We start from the raw sequence: 26987 nt of genomic DNA, 5'->3' as shown, positions 1-26987 counted from the left end.
TGAGACTGGAGTAGGTGCCTTCTTGTCTCAACGTCCTACACCTGACAGTTATTTGCATCCGTGTGGTTTCTTCTCTAGGAAATTGGCTCCAGCGGAGTGCAATTATGAAATTGGCAGCAGGGAATTACTGGCTATAATTTTGGCACTTAAGGAATGGAGGCATCTTCTCGAGGGTACTAGCGTGCCAGTGCTCATTCTTACTGACCACAAGAATTTAACTTATCTATCTGAAGCAAAACGTGTGTCGCCCCGACAGGCCAGATGCTACTAAGGAATGGTCTAAACCTGGTACTTCTTTTAATCCTTCTTCTAGGTTTAAAAAATGGTATCCTTTACCTGTTGCTAATTTAGAGCTATGGGAGACTATCCCTAAAGTAGACAGGGCTATTTCTTCTATAAACATACTACAAAAAAAAAAAGGATTTTTAGCATTTTTAAATTTTATTTTCTTATTCCTTGCTTTTTTCAGTACTATGTAACCTCACCCAGTGGAAGGGTGGTATGTGAGCAGGGTGATTAGATGTGATATTACCTTCTGTTAATGATTTTAATTTATAAATAAAGGCTATGTTTTATCAGTAGGGGAAATAGTGCTGTAAGCCCCATACTTTCTCTCTTTGTGTAATTTAATTGTTATTTTGGAGGATTTGCACCCTATCTCATAGAAATATTCTTATTTGTTAAGTTTTGCCCACTCTTTTGGATTGTAGTGCCGGTTGGCTCTTATCTGTTTGTTAATTAAATGAACCTATGCATACATTGGACATTAAACTACTTTATTGTTGTTTCTTTTGGCTATCTCTTCTGCAAGAAGAGTTTCTGAATTGTCTGCTCTCTCTTGTGAGTCTCCTTATATGATTTTCATCAGGATAAAGTTGTTTTGCAAACTAATTTTCAATTTTTACTTAAAGTGTTAACTAACACAACACTTATAGGGAAATTATGGTTCCCTCCTAGTGTCATAATCCTAAAAATGCTACTGAAAAGCTTTGCATTCTTTGGATGTTGTTAGAGCTTTGAAATATTATGTTGATGCTACTAAGGATTTCAGACAGACTTCTATTCTGTTTGTTCTTTTTTCTGGTCCTAAGAAAGGCCAGAAGGTCTCTATTTCTTTAGCCTCTTGGTTGAAACTTTTGAATCACAAAGCTTATTTAGAGGCGTGTCAGCCTCCACCTCAGAGAATTACATCTTATTCTACTAGATCGGTTGCTACATATTGGGATTTCAAGAATGTGGCTTCAGATTATCAAATTTGCAAAGCGGCTACTTGGTCTTCTCTGCATACATTTACAAAATTTTTCCTTTTTTATGTTTTTGCCCCGTCAGAAGCAGCTTTTGGTAGAAAGGTCCTTCAGGCAGCTGTCCCAGTTTAATAATTATGCCTATATTTTATTTTTTTGTTATAAAATACATAATTTGGGTTTTGGATTTAATCTCAGTGAAAAAATCTGTTTTATTTTATCCCTCCCTTTCTTGTTACTCGTGGACTTCGACATCTTGGGTAGTATACCCCATACTTAGCTCATGGACTCTCGCCACCTATATGAATTAAAACATAACTTATGTAAGAACTTACCTGATAAATTAATTTCTTTCATGGTAGCGCGAGTCCACGAGGCCCCACCCATTTGGGGTTATATTTTTGTTTAAAGCACATCTTTTTTCCTTCTCTTCTTTATTGGCTTTTACTTCTCACCACTTGTCTATTCGTAAAACTAAGGTATGTGTGAGGTGGGAGCGTTATTTATGGGCTTTCAAGGTTTGGGAAACTTTGCCTCCTCCTGGTAGGAATGTATATACCATACGTAACAGCTCGTGGACTCTCGCCACCATGAAATAAATTAATTTATCAGGTAAGTTCTTCCATAAATTATGTTATTTTGTAAGGGACATGAAACTCAAAAATTGTTTTTCATGATTCAGGAATAGCATACAATTTCCAACAACTTTCCAAATTATTTCTATTATCTAATTTGCTTCATTCTCTTTGTATCCTTTGTTAAAAAAACATACCTAGACCTAGGAAGGCTCAGAAGATGGTACCTAGCTGCTGATTGGTCGCTGCACAGTGTTGCACACATATGCCTCTTGATATTGGCTTACTGATCTGTTCAGCTAGCTAAGTAGTGTAATGCTGCTCCTTCAATATAGGATACCAAGACACTGAAGCCAAATTAATAATAGAAGTAAATTGAACAGTTGTTTAATATTGTATTCTCTATCTGAATTATGAAAGAAAAATTGGGGTTTCATGTCCCTTTAATAAGAATTTAAGAAAAAAACATGTTTAATTCATAGTAATCACAATTTGTTTTGAACCTACTTTTTAAATAAATCAACACTCCATGTTTTTTCTATGGAAAGGACTGGTCTACTTAAAAGAGTAGCACAACATTGCATGTTAGCATCCAACTTCTGATCATAACAAGAGCCCCCCGGAAGAGTAACACTCTGGAATGTATTCAAAATCAATGTTTTCACTGTGAAATTATATTGTTTCTTGGTGTGTATAGTGATGTTTTTGAAGAGATGGTAACTTCTTAATAAAAAGGATCTCTTTCTAGAAACCTTTTTGAAAATGAATAAGTGATGCTCCCCTAAGGCTTGAAATAATATTTGTAGGACTATCTGTTCACCATTCTTCTTATATCTTTTAAATCTCTTTATTGTTCTATGTTTATTTTAGGAAGCCTCATGATGTGCCTTTGTTGCCTTCTTTGGATTATGAAAAGCTGAAGAAGGATCTTATATTTGGAAATGACCGTCTGAAAGCTTTAATTTTGCAGGCTTTACGCTGGGTGAGTAATGCACAGTTCTCTGCACCTCCCTCATTTTTGATTATTTTGCAAAGGACAATTCAGCTCTATCTTTATGTTCCTTGGATATAGATCTCATTCCGGACCCGATGGTCAAAAACTTGCCGGCTTTGATAGAAATTGCCAAAAAGCTTTTCTCTTTTAAGATGTATCGAGTCCACGGATTCATCCTTACTTGTGGGATATTCTCCTTCCCTACAGGAAGTGGCAAAGAGAGCACCCACAGCAGAGATGTCTATATAGCTCCTTCCTTAGCTCCACCCCCCAGTCATTCTCTTTGCCTACTCTAAGTACTAGGAAGGGCAGAGCGAGTGTGGTGACAAAAATGTTAGTTTTTTATTTCTCAAGCAAAAGTTTGTTATTTTAAATGGTACCGGTGTTTACTATTTACTCTCTGGCAGAAAAGGGATGAAGATTTCTGCAAGGAGGATGATGATCTTAGCACTTTGTAACTAAGATCCACTGCTGTTCTCAAAAGGGCTGAAGAGTACAGGAAAACTTCAGTTGGGGGGACGGTTTGCATGCTAAGCTGCATATGAGGTATGTTCAGTCTATATTTTTCTAGACAGACTGTGTTAATTCTAGAAAAGGTTGGCAATATCCCCATGAGGGAAGGGTAAGCTGTATTCAGACACTTGGATAGGAATTTCAGCTTGCATGAAGGGCTCATTAGTTACTGGTGACACTGTTAGGAAAAAACGTTTTTGTTTATTCAGTAAATGATGCAATTATAACGTTTTTTTGAAGGGACTAAAGGGGTCCTTGTGGCTTGTTTTAGGGTTTTTTAACCCACATGGTTAATTTAGAGACACTATGGTGTTTTTCTGATAGGCCTCAAAACATCGAGTGAGGTGGGAGGGGCCTATTTTCACGCCTCAGTTGCGCAGTTTCTTTTCCTCAGAGACATCTAACTGCTTCTTCAGAGGTTCCTGCTGTGTTTGAGGGCTGTAAAAGAAGTTTTTTCCCCCACAAATCGTTCTGAAGGGCAGGTAGGCGCCACAGCAGAGCTGTGGCAAGGTGCTGAAAGTCTTTTTTACCGGTTTTGCCGTTTTTTCAATCCGGTTTTGCTATTAAGGGGTTAATTGTTTATTTGCATAGCTGTGCAAAGTTACTAAGGCTGTATGATACTACTGTAAACATTTTGTTAAGTTTACTGCTTTTTTACACTGTTTTGCAGAATTTGTGCAGCTTTTTTTCTCTTAAAGGCACAGTACCGTTTTATTTCTAATTGTTATTTACTTTGATTGCAGTGTTTTCCAAGCTTGCTTGTTACATTACTAGCCTGTTTAACATGTCTGACACCAAGGAAAATCCTTGTTCAATATGTTTGGAAGCCATTGTGGAACCCCCTCTTAGAATGTGTCCCAATTGTACTAATATGTCTATAAACTATAAAGAACATATATTAGCACTTAAAAATAGAGCAATAGATGATTCTCAGTCAGAAGTAAATGAGGGTTCGCCATCTAGCTCTCCCCAAGTGTCACAACCAGTAACGCCCACACAAGTGACGCCAAGTACCTCTAGTGCGTCAAATTCATTTACTTTTCAAGACATGGCCACAGTTATGAATACAACCCTCACAGAGGTTTACAAGGAAAGCGGGACAGCTCTGGGTTAAGGAAAAATGCTGAGCCGTCTGACGCTTTAGTAGCTGTATATGATATGCCCTCACAATGCTCTGAAGTAGGGGTGAGGGATTTGTTATCTGAGGGAGAAATTTCTGATTCAGGAATGACGCTTCCTCAGACAGATTCTTATATGACGGCCTTTAAATTTAAACTTGAACATCTCCGCTTATTGCTCAGGGAGGTATTAGCGATTCTAGATGATTGTGACCCTATAGTGGTCCCAGAGAAATTGTGTAAAATGGATAAATACTTAGAGGTCCCTGTTTACACTGATGTTTTTCCAGTCCCTAAGAGGATTGTGAATATTATTGCTAAGGAGTGGGATAGACCAGGTATTCCGTTCACTCCCCCTCCTGTTTTTAAAAAAATGTTTCCCTTATATGACACAATGCGGGACTCGTGGCAGACAGTTCCTAAGATGGAGGGAGCTATTTCTACTCTGTCTAAGCGTACAACTATACCTTTCGAAGACAGTTGTGCTTTCAAAGATCCTATGGATAAAAAATTAGAGGGTCTCCTGAAGAAAATTTTTGTTCATCAAGGTTTTTCTCTCCAACCTATTGTGTGCATTGTTCCTGTAACTACTGCAGCTGCTTTCTGGTTTGAGGCTCTAGAAGAGGCTCTTCAGATGGAGACTCCATTAGAGGAGATTATGGACAGAATTAAGGCCCTTAAGTTGGCTAATTCTTTTATTACAGATGCCGCATTTCAACTGGCTAAATTAGCGGCAAAGAATTCAGGTTTTGCCATTTTAGCACGCAGGGCGTTATGGCTTAAGTCCTGGTCTGCTGATGTGTCATCTAAATCTAAACTTTTGAACATCCCTTTCAAAGGAAAGACCCTATTTGGGCCTGAACTGAAAGAGATTATTTCAGACATCACTGGAGGGAAAGGTCATGCCCTCCCTTAGGATAGATCAAATAAGATGAGGAACAAACAAAATAATTTTCGTTCCTTTCGGAACTTTAAGAGTGGTCCCACTTCAGCTTCCTCTTCTGCAAAGCAAGAGGGGAATTTTGCCCAATCCAAGTCCGTCTGGAGACCTAACCAGGCTTGAAACAAGGGTAAACAGACCAAGAAGCCTGCAGCTGCCTCTAAGACAGCATGAAGGGGTAGCCCCCGATCCGGGACCGGATCTAGTAGGGGGCAGACTCTCTCTCTTCACTCAGGCTTGGGCAAGAGATGTTCACGATCCCTGGGCTTTAGAAATTGTGTCCCAGGGATATCTTCTGGAATTCAAAGACTCCCTTCCAAGGGGGAGTTTTCATATTTCTCGATTGTCTGTAAACCAGACAAAGAGAGAGGCGTTCTTACGCTGTGTAGAAGACCTACATACCATGGGAGTGATCCACCCAGTCCCAAAAGAGACTTTGTGGTTCCCAAAAAAGAGGGAACTTTCAGAACAATCTTGGATCTCAAAATTCTAAACAAGTTCCTCAAAGTTCCATCATTCAAGATGGAGACTATTCTGACTATTCTAATTCTACCTCTGATCCAGGAGGATCAATAATGACTACCGTGGACTTAAAGGATGCATATCTACACATCCCTATTTACAGAGATCATCATCAATTTCTCAGATTCGCCTTTCTAAACAGGCATTACCAGTTTGTGGCCCTTCCCTTCGGGTTGGCCACGGCTCCCAGAATTTTCACAAAGGTGCTAGGGTCCCTTCTGGCGGTTCTACGACCACGGGGCATAGCAGTGGCGCCTTATCTAGACAACATCTTAATTCAGGCGTCGACTTTCCAGCTAGCCAAGTCTCACACGGACATTGTGTTGGCTTTTCTGAGATCTCACGGGTGGAAGGTGAACATAAAAAAGAGTTCTCTTTTCCCTCTTACAAGAGTTTCCTTCCTAGGGACTCTGATAGACTCGGTAGAAATGAAAATATTTCTGACGGAGGTCAGAAAATCAAAACTCTTAACCACTTGCCGAGCTCTTCATTCCATTCTTCGGCCATCAGTGGCTCAGTGTATGGAGGTAATCGGACTCATGGTAGCGGCAATGGACATAGTTCCTTTTGACCGCCTACACCTCAGACCACTGCAACTATGCATGCTCAAACAGTGGAATGGGGATTATGCAGATTTATCTCCTCAACTGCATCTGGACCAGGAGACCAGAGATTCTCTTCTCTGGTGGTTGTCTCAGGACCACCTGTCTCAGGGAATGTATTTCCGCAGGCCAGAGTGGCTCATTGTAACGACAGATGCCAGCCTGCTAGGCTGGGGTGCAGTCTGGAACTCCCTGAAAGCACAGGGCTTATGGTCTCGGGAGGAATCTCTTCTTCCGATAAACGTTCTAGAACTGAGAGCGATATTCAATGCGCTTGAGGCATGGCCTCAGCTTGCTGCGGCCAAATTCATCAGGTTTCAGTCGGACAACATCACGACTGCAACTTATATCAATTATCAAGGAGGAACAAGGAGTTCTCTAGCGATGATGGAGGTAACCAAAATAATCCGATGGGCAGAGGATCACTCTTGCCATCTCTCAGCAATCCACATCCCAGGAGTAGAGAAATGGGAGGCGGATTTCCTAAGTCGTCAGAATTTTCATCCGGGGGAGTGGGAACTCTATCCGGAGGTATTTGCCCAGCTGATTCAGCTATGGGGCACACCAGAATTGGATCTGATGGCGTCCCGTCAGAATGCCAAACTTCCTCGTTACGGGTCCAGGTCCCGGGATCCCAAGGCGGTACTGATAGATGCTCTAGCAGTGGCTTGGTCCTTCAATCTGGCCTATGTATTTGCACCGTTTCCTCTCCTCCCACGTCTGGTTGCCAGAATAAAGCAGGAGAGAGTTTCTGTGATTCTGATAGCACCTGCGTGGCCACACAGGACTTGGTATGCAGACCTAGTGGACATGTCCTCGGTTCCACCGTGGACTCTGCCAATGAGGCAGGACCTTCTAATCCAAGGTCATTGATACCCTGTTTCAGGCTAGAAAGCCTGTCACCATGAAGATCTATCATAAGATTTGGCGCAAATATCTTTATTGGTGTGAATCCAAAGGTTACTCTTGGAGTAAGATTAGGATTCCTAGAATATCAGCTAGTTCCCTAAAAAGGACAAATATCTGCTTTGTCTATTCTACTACACAAACGTCTGGCAGATGTCCCAGACGTTCAAGCATTTAGTCAGGCTTTGGTAAGAATCAAGCCTGTATTTAAACTTGTTGCTCCGCCATGGAGCCTAAACTTAGTTCTTAAAGTTCTTCAAGGGGTTCCGTTTGAACCTATGCATTCCATAGATATTAAGCTTCTATCTTTGAAAGTTTTGTTTTTAGTAGCTATCTCTTTGGCTCGAAGAGTTTCTGAGCTATCTGCTTTACAATGTGATTCCCCTTACCTTGTTTTCCATGCAGATAAGGTGGGTTTGCGTACCAAACCTGGGTTTCTTCCTAAGCTTGTTTCTAATAAGAATATCAATCAAGAGATTGTTGTTCCTTCTCTGTGTCCTAATCCTTCATCAAAGGAGGAACGTCTGTTACACAATCTTGATGTGGTTCGTGCTTTAAAGTTCTACTTACAAGCAACTAAAGATTTCCGTCAAACATCTTCATTGTTTGTTGTTTATTCTGGTAAACGGAGAGGTCAAAAGGCTACGGCTACCTCTCTTTCCTTTTGGCTGAAAAGCATCATCCGTTTGGCCTATGAGACTGCTGGACAACAGCCTCCTGAAATAATTACTGCTCATTCTACTAGAGCTGTGGCTTCCACATGGGCTTTTAAAATTGAGGCTTCTGTTGAACAGATTTGTAAGGCGGTTTGGTCTTCACTTCATACTTTTTCCAAATTTTCCAAATTCGATACTTTTGATTCTTCTGAGGCTATTTTTGGGAGAAAGGTTCTACAAGCAGTGTGGTGCCTTCCGTTTAAGGTCCCTGTCTTGTCCCTCCCTTCATCCGTGTCCTAAAGCTTTGGTATTGGTATCCCACAAGTAAGGATGAATCCGTGGACTCGATACATCTTACAAGACAGGCATATATATTTTTATTTTAAAACTTTCAGTCACCACTGCACCCTATAGTTTCTCCTTTTTCTTCCTAGCCTTCGGCCGAAAGACGGGGGTGGAGCTAAGGGAGGAGCTATATAGACAGCTCTGCTGTGGGTGCTCTCTTTGCCACTTCCTGTAGGGAAGGAGAATATCCCACAAGTAAGGATGAATCCGTGGACTCGATACATCACAAGAGAAATACATTTATCAGGTAAGCATAAATTATGTTTTTTTAGCAGTAGGCATGTCTCCATCCCACCCAGAACCCTGCATAAAGAGATACATTGCCTTTCTAAATGTAATCTGGATAATCTCCTCAGAGAGGAGAGCTTTATATCATCGGGCCCTTAGCTACAAATACACTTAGCACCTGTTTCTACAAAAACAATATCTCATTGTGATGGAGCATTATTAGACATATGACCATGTTAGAGATTGTTTTTAACATCTTGCTGAGTTTGCTACATTATTAAATGAAAATAGGTACTTGAAACTTATTAGGTTAAAATGGAAAATCATATTTTGGTTAAGTGGGAGGAATTATTTTAAAATTATGGCAACATAATATATGTAAAAGGGAGATACTATATTACTGCAAAGAACCTTTAGTTAGAGATAATTTGTAAGAAAAGGAAGTTTGCCTTTCAAGCAAACAATGTAAGATGAATATGTGGAGCAGCTTGCGTGGGCAAAACACCTGATTTGATATACATACACATAAACAGAGAAATATCACTAGTTTACAAGTTTGGGGTTGAAACTATTAGCCCAGAGGAAAAAATATTACTAGTCCACTCAATGGTAAAGATAGGAAAAAGTCCAATTTATTTTACTCATCCACGCAAATTTCTTATTTGTCCGGAACGCTATAGAAAGCTATACTTTAGGACATATGGATATTAACAATTATTAAATGACTTAACCTAGATAATGCAAATAAAACAACTTTACAATATATATCTGTAATTTGTTTTGCTTGTGTTTGTTGTAAAATACTGTACTTGTTCCACTTCTTCTTAGAAAAGTTGGAGCTTAAATTCTGTACTTAAAATGATATGAAGCCCAAACAATTTCTTTTGTAATTCAGACAGATCATACAATTTAAAAAAATAATAATCCCAATTTACTTATTTTATCAGATATGCTTAATTACCATGTTATTCTTGTTGAAGGAATACCTTGGTAGGTGTCTGGCAGGAAATTTTGCTAGCATCGAGTACTCTTGCAAATGGATAACATTCTTGCAAAACTACTGCCATATAGTGCTCCAGACAAATGCACGTTCCTTAGCTTATGTCCTTGCTTTTCAACAAAGGATACCAAAAGAATGAAGAAAATCTGATTATAGAAGTAAATAAGAAAGTTGTTTAAAATTGCATGCTCTATCTGAATTAATTAAATAAAATATTTGGGTTCCATGCCCCTTTTAAAGGGTATAAAACAGTATGAGTGTGTAAAACAAAAAGTTAAAATGTCTGTAATTGAAACCTTTGCAATGTACTTTCATTACCCCCCCCCCCCCCCTTTTTCTGTAATTTATTTCTGAAAATTGTTGTTTTTTTCTTCCATTGAGGAAACTTAGAGACATATTTATAAAACAGGCAATAAAAGAGAGTGTGCAAATTACAATGTGTGGATAATTGTTAAAGGACAACTAAATTTCAAATGAATAGTTGAGTTTTTTTGTGACAAATTTCAAAGTTGGTTCCATTTCCCTTTCCCCTGGAACATGTGACTGCTATTAACCAATCACAAAAAGCATATATGTATATTCTCTCAATTCTTGCACATGCTTCGTAGAAGCTGGTGCCTCAGAAAATTTGCATATAAAAATATTTTGTACATTTAGATAATGGAAGTGAATTTCAAAGTTGTTTAAAATTTAATGTTTAATTTTGTCTTGTGTTTCTTTGAAGTAATTATATAGCAGGTTTTCCACACAACCTTCTTTTTATACTCTATTTTATTGAAAAAAATTAAATGTGTTTACAATTTCGTTCACTAAAACATAATAATTTGATAATAGTTGGTAGAAAGAATGCTTTTATCAAATTGTTGGTATTAAATCGCCCACAAAGTAAATAGTTAAATTTTGTATTCAGCTCAACTATCTTCAAAGAGAAGAAACGTACATCTCCGTAGTGCAATTATGTTATAAACGCTAATTTAAAAGATAGCTGAGTGAAATGCTACTCACACATACTAGTCACATAAAGTCACCTTTATAGCAGACCAGGTAGGTGTTCAGGTACACCATGATGTATTATACAATTTTAAATAACATTAAAGCATAAGAACGTGTACAGTGTATTAACTCATAGGAAAGTAAGTTGTAAGACATGCACTCACCCTTTAAAGGGACAGTCTAGTCCAAAAAAAAACTTTCATGATTCAGATAGGGCATGCAATTTTAAACAATTTTCCAATTTACTTTTATCACCAATTTTTCTTTGTTCTTTTGGTATTCTTAGTTGAAAGCTTAACTTAGGAGGTTCATATGCTAATTTCTAAGACCTTGAAGGCCGACTCTTAAGAATGCATTTTAACAGGTTTTTCACCACTAGAGGGTGTTAGTTCATGTTTTTCATATAGATAACACTGTGCTCGTGCACGTTAAATTACCTGGGAGCCATCACTGATTGGCTAAACTGCAAGTCTGTCAAAAGAACAAATAAAAGGGGCAGTCTGCAGAGGCTTAGATACAAGATAATCACAGAGGTAAAAAATATATAAATATAACTGTGTTGGTTATGCAAAACTAGGAAATGGGTAAACAAGGGATTATCTAACTTTTAAAACAATAACAATTCTGGTGTAGACTGTCCCTTTAAGCTTTCCAGGGCCTACATTGTACAGGATCTCCGGATGTCGCCTTAATTATCCCATTCAGTAATGCAGCAAATCCAAAATCTTTATACGAGACTCTTACAGCAGTTGATAATAATCCGTATATCGCCATCCATGTCAAAAGTAGCCCAAGAGGAAAAATTGTATTTAAAAAGTATAAACTTTTATTTCATTATATAAAAACAGTATAATTCAATCCATATGTAGACTTATGGATCCCAGCAGCTAAGTAAACTAACGTGCTTTGCACTCTTGCTTGCGGTTTTTCAAACGTGTACTGCGTCACTTGGTGTAAAGAACTGGTATATTGCACACTTTGTGTACATGGTTGCTTTTAATAGAACAATGTGCCATCCAAAATACTGGCTTGTATCAAACAGCACTTCTGCCCCTCTTTGTGACCAGCCCACTGTAGTTAATCTACAATATTACTGTTTCCATACGGCTTTTTCAAGGAGGATTTGCTTTTTGTAATATGTGATTTTAGTTGACAGTTTACAGATCCCAAAGGAATAAGAAGTTATGTTTAAAAAAAATGCCTTAGAACTTAGTTAATATCTTTGGCCCTTTTCCTTTTCAGCGCTTTACACGGTCACAGCCTGGTGAACAAAGGGATACTGTTCTACAAGCATACATTAGCAACGATCTATTGGATTGCCATCAGATTGAGCAGGTGAGTGACTATAATCCGTTATCTTCTTGGTCATATACTTTTAAAATGTTTCAGTAAAAAGATGTAATATCAAAGTGTTGTATTTAAGATATTTTAACATTCAGAATGTCACCATGATCTTAGCCCAAAATATGAATGTTTCTGATTAGGGTTAAGATTAAGCACTTAGGTGCTAGAGAGGGTGATACAACCTTAATAGGTTACTGTTGATACTGTGATACAGACAATATAGAATAGTCTGTAAGGGACTCTTTGACGGCTAGTTTGAAAGCATACTTTAAAAATGGGCAACTAAATGTGCACCAAATGCAATAAAATAAAAACAATTTGGTGAATATAGCCTTACATTTTTATTTATATTTCTTTCATGTAATTAGCAAGAGTCCATGAGCTAGTGACGTATGGGACACACAATCCCACCATGAGGGGCAAAGTTTTCCAAACCCCAAAACGCCCACAAACACACCCCTCACCACACCCACAATTCAGTTTTACAAACTTTGCTTCCTATGGAGGTGGTGAAGTAAGTTTGTGCTAAGATTTCTACGTTGATATGCGCTTCTCAGCATTTTTGAAGCCCGTTTCCTCTCAGAGTACAGTGAATGTCAGAGGGATGTGAAGGGAGTATCACCTATTGAATGCAATGGTTTTCCTCATGGGGATCTATTTCATAGGTTCTCTGTTATCGGTCATAGAGATTCATCTCCTACATCCCTTTTCAGATCGACGATATACTCTCATATTCCATTACCTCTACTGATAACTGTTTCAGTACTGGTTTGGCTATCTGCTATATGTGGATGGGTTTCTTCAGGTAAGTATATTTTCATTACTTAAGACACTCTCATCTATGGTTTGGCACTTTATGTATTTATATAAAGTTTTAAATATATGTACAGGTGGCCCTCGGTTTACAACGGTTCAATTTGCACCGTTTCAGAATAACAACCTTTTTTTTTCAGTCATGTGACTGCTATTGAAAAGAATTGAGAAGCAGTGCATTGATTAAAATAGCCAGTAGGCGGAGCTTTCCGCTTGTGTTGCAGCAAAGATATGCAAGCCAAGCAAGCTGAAATTAATCAGTTTAACCAGACCTGAGCTGTCGAGCAGCTTGCAAAGGAACAAGATCTTCCTGTCTATAAATCAGTCCAGATTGGAATGCATAGAAAGAACTGTTTGCAGAAAAATGCAAGTAAAGTCTGCGTTGTGTGATTATCTTATTAGGTTTATAATGCTGTTTAGCATTTAAAGTTTTCTTTTCAAAGCTTTAAAAATAATGTATTAGGTGTTACTTATGACAATTTTGAGAGGGGCCTGGAACCTAACTCCCTCACTTCCCATTGCCTTACATTTTAAACTGGGTTTCAATTTACAACGGTTTCGATTTACAACCATTCCTTCTGGAACCTAACCCCGGCGTAAACTGAGGGCTACCTGTATTGTACTTATATTTGCCATGATTAAGGTTTCAGTATATTTCCTTTTGCAGACTGTCAGTTTCATATCAGGGAAATGCTTTTTTTTAGAAATGTATTTCTTACCTGGGGTGTAGTATTTTTTCAATTGACTGTCATTTTTCTAAATCGCGGGCAGAATTAGGCTTGCGAGGGCGCAAAATGCTAAAGTTTATTGCGTCATTCTTGGCGCAAGATTTTTTTTGGCGCGAAGTTACGTTCGTTGACGCAAATTCGTCAACTAAGACGCCGGGTCCTTTCACAAGGTTGCGTCATCTATGACGCGAGTGTGTCGTTTCCGGACGTTTTTGGCGCCAAAAATATTTTTCTGTTTGTTGTGCGTCATACTTGGTGTCAAATACTCTCATTATTTTAGACCCCATTCCTATTTGCCTCTTGCTTTTTTCTATGTCAGAGGGCTATTCTGTTTGCATTTTTTACCATTCCTGAAACTGCCATATAAGGAAATTGATAATTTTGCTTTATATGTTGTTTTTTTCTCTTGCATTTGCAAGATGTCTCAATCTCTTCCTGTCTCAGAATTCACTGCTGGATCCCTTCTGCCTGATAACAGTTCTACCAAAGCTAAGTGCATTTGTTGTAAACTTGTGGAGATTATACCTCTAGCTGTAGTTTGTAATAGTTGTCATGATAAACTTTTACATGCAGATAATGTATCCATCAGTAGTAGTTCATTACCTGTTGTTGTTCCTTCAACATCTAATGCACAAGATATACCTGTAAATTTAAAAGAATTTATTTCTGATTCTATTCAGAAGGCTTTATCTGCCATTCCGCCTTCTAATAAACGTAAAAGGTCTTTTAAAACTTCTCAAAAGGTTGATGAAATTTCAAATAACCAGCAACATACTGAATTATCCTTCTCTGACGAAGATTTATCTGATTCAGAAGATCCTGCCTCAGATATTGGCACTGATAAATCCTCTTATTTATTTAAATTGGAGTATATTCGTTCTTTGTTAAAAGAAGTGTTGATTACATTGGATATGGAGGAAACTAGTCCTCTTGATATTAAAACTAGTAAACGTTTAAATTCTGTTTATAAACCTCCTGTGGTTATTCCAGAGGTTTTTCCAGTTCCTGATGCTATTTCTGATATAATTTCTATGGAATGGAATAAGCCTGGTACTTCTTTTATTCCTTCTTCAAGGTTTAAAAAATTGTATCCTTTGCCAGAAGTTAGATTGGAGTTTTGGGAAAAGATCCCCAAAGTTGATGGGGCTATCTCTACTCTTGCTAAACGTACTACTATTCCTACGGAAGATAGTACTTCTTTTAAAGATCCTTTAGATAGGGAACTTGAATATTTTCTAAAGAAAGCTTATTTATATTCAGGTCATCTTCTTCGGCCTGCAATTTCTTTGGCTGATGTTGCAATTGCTTCAACTTTTTGGTTGGATACTTTAGCGCAACAAGTATCGGATCATGATTTGTCTAGCATTGTTAAGTTGATTCAACATGCTAATAATTTCATTTGTGATGCCATTTTTGATATTATCAAAATTGATGTTAAATCTGTGTCTTTAGCTATTTTAGCTAGAAGAGTTTTGTGGCTCAAATCTTGGAATGCTGATATGACTTCTAAATCCAGATTGCTATCTCTTTCTTTCCAAGGTAATAAATTATTTGGCTCTCAATTGGATTCAATAATTGCATCTGTTACTGGGGGGAAGGGAGTTTTTTTTTGCCTCAGGATAAAAAAACCTAAGGGTAAATCTAAAGCTTTTAACCGTTTTCGTTCCTTTTGTCAAAATAAGGAACAGAAACCTAATCCTTCCCCCAAGGAATATGTTTCCAATTGGAAGCCTTCTTCAAATTGGAATAAATCCAAGTCATTTAAGAGATCAAACCCAGCCCCCAAGTCTGCATAAAGGTGCGGTCCTCATTCCAGCTCAGCTGGTAAGGGCAGATTAAAATTTTTCAAAGATTTTTGGATCAATTTGGTCCAAAATCATTGGATTCAGAGTATTGTCTCTCAGGGGTACAGAATAGGATTCAGAGTAAGACTGCCTGTGAGAAGATTTTTTCTCTCACGCATTCCGGTAAACCCAGTAAAGGCTCAGGCTTTTCTGAAGTGTGTTTCAGACCTGAAGTTATCAGGGGTAATCATGCCAGTTCCGTTTCAGGAACAGGGTCTGGGGTTTTATTCAAATCTTTTCATTGTCCCAAAGAAAGAGAATTAATTCAGACCAGTTTTGGATCTAAAGATTTTGAATCGATATGTAAGAGTACCAACTTTCAAAATGGTGACTATAAGGACTTTTCTGCCTTTTGTTCAGCAAGGGCATTATATGTCCACAATAGACTTACAGGACGCATATCTTCATATTCCGATTCATCCAGATCATTATCAATTCCTGAGATTCTCTTTCTAGACAAGCATTACCAATTTGTTGCTCTTCCTTTTGGCCTCCAAGAATCTTTTCAAAGGTTCTAGGTGCCCTACTCTCTGTAATCAGAGAGCGGGGTATTTCGGTGTTTCCTTATTTGGACGATATCTTGGTACTCGCTCAGTCTTTACGTTCTGCAGAATCTCACACAAATCAACTAGTGTTGTTTCTTCGGAGACATGGTTGGAGGATCAATTTACCAAAAAGTTATTTGATTCCTCAGACAAAGGTAACCTTTTTAGGTTTCCAGATAGATTCAGTGTCCATGACTTTGTCTCTAACAAACAAGAGACGTTTGAAATTGATTGCAGCCTGTCGGAACTTTCAGTCTCAGTCATTCCCTTTAGTAGCTATGTGCATGGAAGTTCTAGGTCTCATGACTGCAGCATCGGACACGATCCCCTTTGCTTGTTTTCATATGAGACCTCTCCAGCTGTATGCTGAACCTATGGTGCATGGATTATACAAAGATATCACAATTAATATCCTTAAATCCCAATGTTCGACTTTCTCTGACTTGGTGGTTAGATTCCATCGTATAATTTTAGGGGCCTCTTTCGTCCATCCAACCTGGACTGTGATCACAACGGATGCGAGTCTTTCAGGTTGGGCAGCTGTTTGGGGATCTCTGACAGCACAAGGAGTTTGGAAATCTCAAGAGGCGAGAATACCAATCAATATTTTGGAACTCCGTGCGATTCTCATGGCTCTTCAATTTTGGCCTCTGTTGAAGAGAGAACGTTCATTTGTTTTCAGGCAGACAATGTCACAACTGTGGCATATGTCAATCATCTGGGTGGGACTCACAGTCCTCAAGCTATGAAAGAAGTATCTTGGATACTTGTTTGGGCGGAATCCAGCTCCTGTCTAATTTCTGCGTTTCATATCCCAGGTATAGACAATTGGGAAGCGGATTACCTCAGTCGGCAGACTTTACATCCGGGAGAATGGTCTCTCCACCCAGATGTGTTTTCTCAAATTGTTCAGACGTGGGGGCTTCCATAAATAGATCTGATGGCATCTCATCTAAACAAAAAACTTCCCAGGTACCTGTCCAGGTCCAGGGATCCTCAGGTGGAAGCAGTGGATGCATTGACACTTCCTTGGTGTTATCAACCTGCTTATCCCGCCTCTAGTTCTTCTTCTAAGAGTGATCTCTAAGATCATCATGGAGCAATCGTTTGTGCTGCTGGTAGCTCCAGCATGGCCTCATAGGTTTTGGTATGCGGATCTTGTCCGGATGTCCAGTTGCCAACCTTGGCCACTTCCACTAAGGCCAGACCTTCTATCTCAAGGTCCGTTTTTCCATCAGGATCTCAAATCATTAAATTTGAAGGTATGGAGATTGAACGCTTAGTGCTTAGTCATAGAGGTTTCTCTGACTCAGTGATTAATACTATGTTGCAGGCTCATAAATATGTGTCTAGAAAGATTTATTATCGAGTTTGGAAGACTTACATTTCATGGTGTTCTTCTCATAAATTCTCTTGACATTCTTTTAGAATTCCTAGAATTTTACAGTTTCTTCAGGATGGTTTGGATAAAGGTTTGTCTGCAAGTTACTTGAAAGGACAAATCTCTGCTCTTTCTTTTTTATTTCTCATAAAGATTGCTAAACTTCCTGATATTCATTGTTTTGTTTTGTGCAGGCTTTGGTTCGTCTCAAGCCTGTCATTAAATCAATCTCTCCTTCCTGGAGTCTTAATTCAGTTTTGAAGGCTTTACAGGCTCCTCCGTTTGAGCCTATGCATTCTTTGGACATTAAACTACTTTCTTGGAAAGTGTTGTTTTTTTTGGCAATCTCTTCTGCTAGAAGAGTTTCTGAATTATCCGCTCTCTTGTGAATCTCCTTTTCTGATTTTTCATCAGGATAAGGCATTTTTGCAGACTTCATTTAAATTCTTACCTAAGGTTGTGAATTCTAACAACATCAATAGAGAAATTGTTGTCCCTTCCTTGGTCCTAATCCTAAGAATTCTTTGGAGAGATCCTTACATTCTTTGGATGTGGTAAGAGCTTTGAAATATTATGTTGAAGCTACTAAAGATTTCAGGAAGACTTCTAGTCTATTTGTTATATTTTCTGGTTCTAGGAAAGGTCAGAAGGCTTCTGCTGTTTCCTTGGCTTCATGGTTAAAGCTTTTGATTCATCAAGCTTATTTGGAGTCGGGTCAAGCCCCGCCTCAGAGAATTACAGCTCATTCTACTAGATCAGTCTCTATTTCGTGGGCTTTTAAGAATGAAGCTTCAGTTGATCAGATTTGCAAAGCAGCAACTTGTTCTTCTTTGCATACATTTACTAAATTCTACCGCTTTGATGTATTTGCTTCTTTTGAAGCAGTTTTTTGGTAGAAAAGTTCTTCAGGCAGCTGTTTCAGTTTGATTCTTCTGCTTTTTATTTAAGTTTTTTCCTTTCGTTTATGAGAATAAACTTATTTTTTGGGTTGTGGATGAATTTTTTCAGCGAAAAATGGCTGTTTTTATTTTTATCCCTCCCTCTCTAGTGACTCTTGCGTGGAGTTCCACATCTTGGGTATTGCTATCCCATACGTCACTAGCTCATGGACTCTTGCCAATTACATGAAAGAAAACATAATTTATGTAAGAACTTACCTGATAAATTCATTTCTTTCATATTGGCAAGAGTCCATGAGGCCCACCCCTTTTATGGTGGTTATGATTTTTTTGTATAAAGCACAATTATTTCCAAATTCCTTTGTTGATACTTTTTACTCTTTTCTTTATCACCCCACTACTTGGCTATTCGTTAAACTGAATTTTGGGTGTCGTGAGGGGTGGGTTTGTGGGCGTTTTGTGGTTTGGAAAACGTTGCCCCTCCTGGTGGGATTGTATGTCCCATACGTCACTAGCTCATGGACTCATGCCAATATAGATACACACAAGGATAGCAGCAGCATAAATTATAACCAATTTATTATGGACTTTTTTTCTTGTGCCATAATAAATTGTTTATAATTTATGCTGCTGCTATCCTTGTGTGTATCTATTTGGGGGTTTGCAGGAACCCTGGCAGCGAGCATTGGGCATTTAAGGGTGCTGGACTTTTGACTGTTTACTCTTGCCAATATGAAAGAAATGAATTTATCAGGTAAGTTCTTACATAAATTATGTTACCTTTGGTCCTTAAAAATTTGAAGGGTTTTCATTTTTGTCTGTCTGTGGAAAGCATCTCTTTGGTATTTTTTTTTTTATTTTTTTTTCATTTTCAAAAAAGCTTTATTGTTATAATGAAAAAGTAAAGTAATGTTACATCATCAACTGATCTTGAAAAAGATACATATGCAAATCTGAATAACAATAAATGAGCAACTCCCCCAACCAGCAAATAGAAAACAAGTCCAGAGCCCCGTGCCAGACCCAGCTGCCATTAGAACTCAAGTCCTTTATATAAATCACTCAAAGAAGATGTCCTATCTGGTCTTCTTCCTTTAGTTGGGAGCATGTTAGATGTAACAAGTTCCAGGTGTTGTATGCTCCCTGCCAGCTGGGGCTGGGGTTCAAAGAAGGGAGAAAAGGGTTTGCCCCCATGGTACTAGTATTCCAGTATAGCTGTGGCAAATAGTTCGCTAATAAATTTGTCTGTTCTTAGAGTTCAACAACCGCAACTTAGGTATCATCAAAAACCCCATCACCATACATTCAATAACAGTGCAATACCAGCATTAGTCAATGCTGAATAACTATTTCTTAAAGTCTCTATCAATTTTCAAATGGAGCTTTTATAGAGTATGAAATGCTAAAGGCTAAACAGAAGGTTATATACAGGCTGTATTTATGTTTTGCTGTTCTCCCAAGTACTCAGCATCAACTCATGTATCTCTACTTTCCCCACTCTAATGTAATGGTATCTTTCTAGCTGTAAAAGTAGATCTACCTGCGCAATCCAATCCCCTAAAGACGGGACCGTTGTAGATTTCCAATGTCGGGTTATCAAGAGCTTTGTGCTACTGATCAGCAGCTTGTGGTTATCTAATCTTTTTAACTTAAGTAGGGTGGTAAATAGTAAGATTTTTGGGTCCCTTGGTACCAATGCCCCTATTGTCTTTCACATGTGATCTATTACCCTCGTCCAGAAGTCCTGGAGTTTTTGGCAATCCCACCATATATGTTGTATAGTTCCAACCTCAGAGCAGCCTCTCCAGCATCTACCTGTAGTGTGCGGGTATATTATCTTTAATCTTGCTGGGGTGAGGTATCACCTCATCAGATACTTATAATTTGTTTCTTGTACTTGGGCTGAGATGGAAGCTGTTTTGGTGTTAAGAAATATTTTGTTCCATGTTTGTGGTGTGAATTCTGTGTTTAGGTCTTTCTCCCATGCCCTAGTATAATTAGGTAGTTGGTTTTCTCCCCTCCCCAAAAGCAGTTTGTAAAGGATTGATATTAAGTGGCGCGGTGGGTTCGTCATCAGACATAGTTTTTCGAAATTTGTTGTCGACCTAAGAATTAAGTCTTTGTGTTTGTGAGTATGGAGAAAGTGCCTTATCTGTGCGTATGATAGCCAAGACAGTGATGGATCTGTATTGGAGGTGATAATTTCTGTATAACTCTTTAGTTTATTTTGGTGGCACAGACTGTGGAATGTGTTGTTCTCTATCTTGGACCCTGCATGTGAGTAATCTTTTGTTGTTGCTAGCGGTAGTGCCGGGTTATTTTTGTAGGGGGTTAGCGGTGATACAGGTGTAGAGATATGTGATGCAGTATATGTTATTCTGTCCCATATAATGAAAAACTCCCTCAGCAAAGGATATTTGTTAACTATGGCCGGTCTGTCTTTTTTAACTGTCCATGCTAGAGAGCCTGGATTGTTAGAAGTCAGTATAGCTCTGTCTATCTGTATCCAGTGTTTTTCTTGTTCGTTTGCACTCCAATCCACTAGCCTTTGTGTCACAATTGCCTGTCTATATAATGTAAGATTGGGTATCCCCAGCTCACCTTCTTCTTTGGGTAAATATACTCTCTGGTATTTTAAATACATTTATATAAAACTTTCCAATTTAGTTGTTTTATCCAAAATCTTTACAGGTGTTCTCTATCCAATTGAAGAACCATCTCCCCTCAAAAGAGCCTCATAGACAGAGGGGAGTCAAAAAAGAAGTTCTGCTAATTGTCTGGTCTACATTCTCTCCTCCTACCAAAATCCTTGGAACTTTGCTTGCACTTAATTGGCTGGACTTTGTAATCGATTCAGTCTGTGGCTGTCATGATACAAAGTAGAGGAAGGGTGCTGTTGAGTAGAAAATTTCACTTTTGATGGCCCACTGACTGTTTCCTGAATATTTACACATGAGGGTATTACACACTAAATTTAGGCACGTAACCAAATTTTAAGGTTCTCTGGTGAGAACTACTGTTGTGTTTTAAGAGTCCTAGTGGCTTTGACACACAGTTCACAGACCTACTGTAAACAAAGCTGCGAACTCAAGGCGTTTCAATAACTCCTGATCTAGATGATGATCTGGTTAAGACTCCCTCCTTTCAGAAGGCAGTCAAGCACATGTAAACCTCACTGTCTCTGCTTCACCAACATAGTTGGTGCATACATGTTCTAAATAGCTCTCTGGTTCCAACCACTTGAGTCTCCTTCCTGGAGTCTAAATTAGACTTAGATGCTGTCTCTGATGGAAAAGTGCAGACAAAAGTGTCAATCAACTTGCACCAGTTTGCAGCACACTCCCTTTCAAACTGTGGCTCAGTGTATGGAGTTAATGGTGTTGATATTTGCTGCCTTATACACTGTCCTATTCTTCCTTTTGCAGATTTCATCTAAGGCTTCTGCACATTTCTCTCTCACAAGGACTTGTCTCAGGTTATTTCCCTGAATCAGTTGATGAAACTGGACTTTTGGCAGATTCACAACTCCATTGTTCATGGGACCTCTCTCTGACAGCTGAACTATACAGTAATCATAACAAATATCAGCCTACTTATTTGGGCGGCTGTATGGGGGTTTCTGAGCGCACCAGAAGCTTGATCTCTTTGGGAGGTGAAGTTACCAATTAATATTCTGGAACTCCAATCTATGTTCAAGGCTCTCCACAATAAAACTTGCAGTTCCTTGGCTATTAGGACAATGTTTGCATCAGGATGTCTTCAACCTGACTAACTTGAGGATGCAGTTGTTTTGGGTTTTTTTTTTTTTTTAAAAGAAAAGGTGGTGAATTCATAGAATGAACTTCCAATAGAGGTGGTAAACACAAGGTCTTTAAAAAAATTAAAAAATATCTGGGATATGCATATGTCTAGCCTAAGAAATAAGCGACATGTTATATGGGTAGACTTGATAGAGCTTTTTGGTTCCTAACTGCCATCAAATTATATGCCCGGTTTTCCTCTCAGCGTGCAGTGAATGTCAGAGGGATGTGAGGAGAGTATTGCCTATTTGAATGCAGTGATCTCCTTCTACGGGGTCTATTTCATAGGTTCTCTGTTATCGGTCGTAGAGATTCATCTCTTACCTCCCTTTTCAGATCGACGATATACCCTTATATATACCATTACCTCTGCTGATTCTCGTTTCAGTACTGGTTTGGCTTTCTACAAACATGTAGATGAGTGTCCTGGGGTAAGTAAATCTTATTTCTCCAACATAGGTGTGTCCGGTCCACGGCGTCATCCTTACTTGTGGGATATTCTCTTCCCCAACAGGAAATGGCAAAGAGCCCAGCAAAGCTGGTCACATGATCCCTCCTAGGCTCCGCCTACCCCAGTCATTCTCTTTGCCGTTGTACAGGCAACATCTCCACGGAGATGGCTTAGAGTTTTTTAGTGTTTAACTGTAGTTTTTATTATTCAATCAAGAGTTTGTTATTTTGAAATAGTGCTGGTATGTACTATTTACTCAGAAACAGAAAAGAGATGAAGATTTCTGTTTGTATGAGGAAAATGATTTTAGCAACCGTCACTAAAATCCATGGCTGTTCCACACAGGACTGTTGAGAGCAATTAACTTCAGTTGGGGGAACAGTGAGCAGTCTCTTGCTGCTTGAGGTATGACACATTCTAACAAGACGATGTAATGCTGGAAGCTGTCATTTTCCCTATGGGATCCGGTAAGCCATGTTTGTTAAGATCGTAAATAAGGGCTTCACAAGGGCTTTTTAAGACTGTAGACTTTTTCTGGGCTAAATCGATTCATTATTAACACATATTTAGCCTTGAGGAATCATTTATTCTGGGTATTTTGATATAATAATATCGGCAGGCACTGTTTTAGACACCTTATTCTTTAGGGGCTTTCCCAAATCATAGGCAGAGCCTCATTTTCGCGCCGGTGTTGCGCACTTGTTTTTGAGAGGCATGACATGCAGTCGCATGTGAGAGGAGCTCTGCTACTTAGAAAAGACTTTCTGAAGGCGTCATTTGGTATCGTATTCCCCTTTGGGGCTTGGTTGGGTCTCAGCAAAGCAGATACCAGGGACTGTAAAGGGGTTAAAGTTAAAAACGGCTCCGGTTCCGTTATTTTAAGGGTTAAAGCTTCCAAATTTGGTGTGCAATACTTTTAAGGCTTTAAGACACTGTGGTGAAAATTTGGTAAATTTTGAACAATTCCTTCATGTTTTTTCGCAATTGCAGTAATAAAGTGTGTTCAGTTTAAAATTTAAAGTGACAGTAACGGTTTTATTTTAAAACGTTTTTTGTACTTTGTTATCAAGTTTATGCCTGTTTAACATGTCTGAACTACCAGATAGACTGTGTTCTGAATGTGGGGAAGCCAGAATTCCCATTCATTTAAATAAATGTGATTTATGTGACAATGACAATGATGCCCAAGATGATTCCTCAAGTGAGGGGAGTAAGCATGGTACTGCATCATTCCCTCCTTCGTCTACACGAGTCTTGCCCACTCAGGAGGCCCCTAGTACATCTAGCGCGCCAATACTCCTTACTATGCAACAATTAACGGCTGTAATGGATAATTCTGTCAAAAACATTTTAGCCAAAATGAACACTTATCAGCGTAAGCGCGACTGCTCTGTTTTAGATACTGAAGAGCATGACGACGCTGATAATAATGGTTCTGAAGGGCCCCTAACCCAGTCTGATGGGGCCAGGGAGGTTTTGTCTGAGGGAGAAATTACTGATTCAGGGAACATTTCTCAACAAGCTGAACCTGATGTGATTACGTTTAAATTTAAGTTGGAACATCTCCGCATTCTGCTTAAGGAGGTATTATCCACTCTGGATGATTGTGACAAGTTGGTCATCCCAGAGAAACTATGTAAAATGGACAAGTTCCTAGAGGTCCCGGGGCTCCCAGAAGCTTTTCCTATACCCAAGCGGGTGGCGGACATTGTTAATAAAGAATGGGAAAGGCCCGGTATTCCTTTCGTCCCTCCCCCCATATTTAAAAAATTGTTTCCTATGGTCGACCCCAGAAAGGACTTATGGCAGACAGTCCCCAAGGTCGAGGGAGCGGTTTCCACTTTAAACAAACGCACCACTATACCCATAGAGGATAGTTGTGCTTTCAAAGATCCTATGGATAAAAAATTAGAAGGTTTACTTAAAAAGATGTTTGTTCAGCAGGGTTACCTTCTACAACCAATTTCATGCATTGTCCCTGTAGCTACAGCCGCATGTTTCTGGTTCGATGAGCTGATAAAGGCGGTCGATAGTGATTCTCCTCCTTATGAGGAGATTATGGACAGAATCAATGCTCTCAAATTGGCTAATTCTTTCACCCTAGACGCCACTTTGCAATTGGCTAGGTTAGCGGCTAAGAATTCTGGGTTTGCTATTGTGGCGTGCAGAGCGCTTTGGTTGAAATCTTGGTCAGCTGATGCGTCTTCCAAGAACAAGCTACTTAACATTCCTTTCAAGGGGAAAACGCTGTTTGGCCCTGACTTGAAAGAGATTATCTCTGATATCACTGGGGGTAAGGGCCACGCCCTTCCTCAGGATCGGCCTTTCAAGGCAAAAAATAAACCTAATTTTCGTCCCTTTCGTAGAAATGGACCAGCCCAAAGTGCTACGTCCTCTAAGCAAGAGGGTAATACTTCTCAAGCCAAGCCAGTTTGGAGACCAATGCAAGGCTGGAACAAGGGAAAGCAGGCCAAGAAACCTGCCACTGCTACCAAGACAGCATGAAATGTTGGCCCCCGATCCGGGACCGGATCTGGTGGGGGGCAGACTCTCTCTCTTCGCTCAGGCTTGGGCAAGAGATGTTCTGGATCCTTGGGCGCTAGAAATAGTCTCCCAAGGTTATCTTCTGGAATTCAAGGGGCTTCCCCCAAGGGGGAGGTTCCACAGGTCTCAGTTGTCTTCAGACCACATAAAAAGACAGGCATTCTTACATTGTGTAGAAGACCTGTTAAAAATGGGAGTGATTCATCCTGTTCCATTAAGAGAACAAGGGATGGGGTTCTACTCCAATCTGTTCATAGTTCCCAAAAAAGAGGGAACGTTCAGACCAATCTTAGATCTCAAGATCTTAAACAAGTTTCTCAAGGTTCCATCGTTCAAGATGGAAACCATTCGAACTATTCTTCCTTCCATCCAGGAAGGTCAATTCATGACCACAGTGGATTTAAAGGATGCGTATCTACATATTCCTATCCACAAGGAACATCATCGGTTCCTAAGGTTCGCATTCCTGGACAAGCATTACCAGTTCGTGGCGCTTCCTTTCGGATTAGCCACTGCTCCAAGGATTTTCACAAAGGTACTAGGGTCCCTTCTAGCTGTGCTAAGACCAAGGGGCATTGCTGTAGTACCTTACTTGGACGACATTCTGATTCAAGCGTCGTCCCTTCCTCAAGCAAAGGCTCACACGGACATTGTCCTGGCCTTTCTCAGATCTCACGGATGGAAAGTGAACGTGGAAAAGAGTTCTCTATCTCCGTCAACAAGGGTTCCCTTCTTGGGAACAATAATAGACTCCTTAGAAATGAGGATTTTTCTGACAGAGGCCAGAAAAACAAAACTTCTAGACTCTTGTCGGATACTTCATTCCGTTCCTCTTCCTTCCATAGCGCAGTGCATGGAAGTGATCGGTTTGATGGTAGCGGCAATGGACATAGTTCCTTTTGCGCGCATTCATCTAAGACCATTACAACTGTGCATGCTCAGTCAGTGGAATGGGGACTATACAGACTTGTCTCCGAAGATACAAGTAAATCAGAGGACCAGAGACTCACTCCGTTGGTGGCTGTCCCTGGACAACCTGTCACAAGGGATGACATTCCGCAGACCGGAGTGGGTCATCGTCACGACCGACGCCAGTCTGATGGGCTGGGGCGCGGTCTGGGGATCCCTGAAAGCTCAGGGTCTTTGGTCTCGGGAAGAATCTCTTCTACCGATAAATATTCTGGAACTGAGAGCGATATTCAATGCTCTCAAGGCTTGGCCTCAGCTAGCGAGGGCCAAGTTCATACGGTTTCAATCAGACAACATGACAACTGTTGCGTACATCAACCATCAGGGGGGAACAAGGAGTTCCCTAGCGATGGAAGAAGTGACCAAAATCATTCTATGGGCGGAGTCTCACTCCTGCCACCTGTCTGCTATCCACATCCCAGGAGTGGAAAATTGGGAAGCGGATTTTCTGAGTCGTCAGACATTGCATCCGGGGGAGTGGGAACTCCATCCGGAAATCTTTGCCCAAGTCACTCAGCTGTGGGGCATTCCAGACATGGATCTGATGGCCTCTCGTCAGAACTTCAAAGTTCCTTGCTACGGGTCCAGATCCAGGGATCCCAAGGCGGCTCTAGTGGATGCACTAGTAGCACCTTGGACCTTCAAACTAGCTTATGTGTTCCCGCCGTTTCCTCTCATCCCCAGGCTGGTAGCCAGGATCAATCAGGAGAGGGCGTCGGTGATCTTGATAGCTCCTGCGTGGCCACGCAGGACTTGGTATGCAGATCTGGTGAATATGTCATCGGCTCCACCTTGGAAGCTACCTTTGAGACGAGACCTTCTTGTTCAGGGTCCGTTCGAACATCCGAATCTGGTTTCACTCCAGCTGACTGCTTGGAGATTGAACGCTTGATCTTATCGAAGCGAGGGTTCTCAGATTCTGTTATCGATACTCTTGTTCAGGCCAGAAAGCCTGTAACTAGAAAGATTTACCACAAAATTTGGAAAAAATATATCTGTTGGTGTGAATCTAAAGGATTCCCTTGGGACAAGG

General features: G+C 39.8%; 1 protein-coding gene across 3 annotated transcripts in view; it reads left to right on the top strand.

Moving 5' to 3' along the window:
• Positions 1–26987, top strand: part of ARMC9 (armadillo repeat containing 9) — a 935599-nt gene that overhangs the window by 522310 nt on the left and 386302 nt on the right. For all 3 annotated transcript variants that reach the window (XM_053710306.1, XM_053710304.1, XM_053710305.1), the window contains 2 exons: positions 2690–2801; positions 11879–11971. In XM_053710306.1, coding sequence (XP_053566281.1) covers positions 2690–2801; positions 11879–11971 — 205 coding nt within the window. The remainder of the gene's footprint in view (positions 1–2689; positions 2802–11878; positions 11972–26987) is intronic.

The sequence above is a fragment of the Bombina bombina genome, chromosome 4 (genome assembly GCF_027579735.1).
Source record: "Bombina bombina isolate aBomBom1 chromosome 4, aBomBom1.pri, whole genome shotgun sequence".
In the NCBI taxonomy this organism is placed as follows: Eukaryota; Metazoa; Chordata; class Amphibia; order Anura; family Bombinatoridae; genus Bombina; species Bombina bombina.
This window is presented reverse-complemented; position numbering and strand designations above follow the sequence as displayed.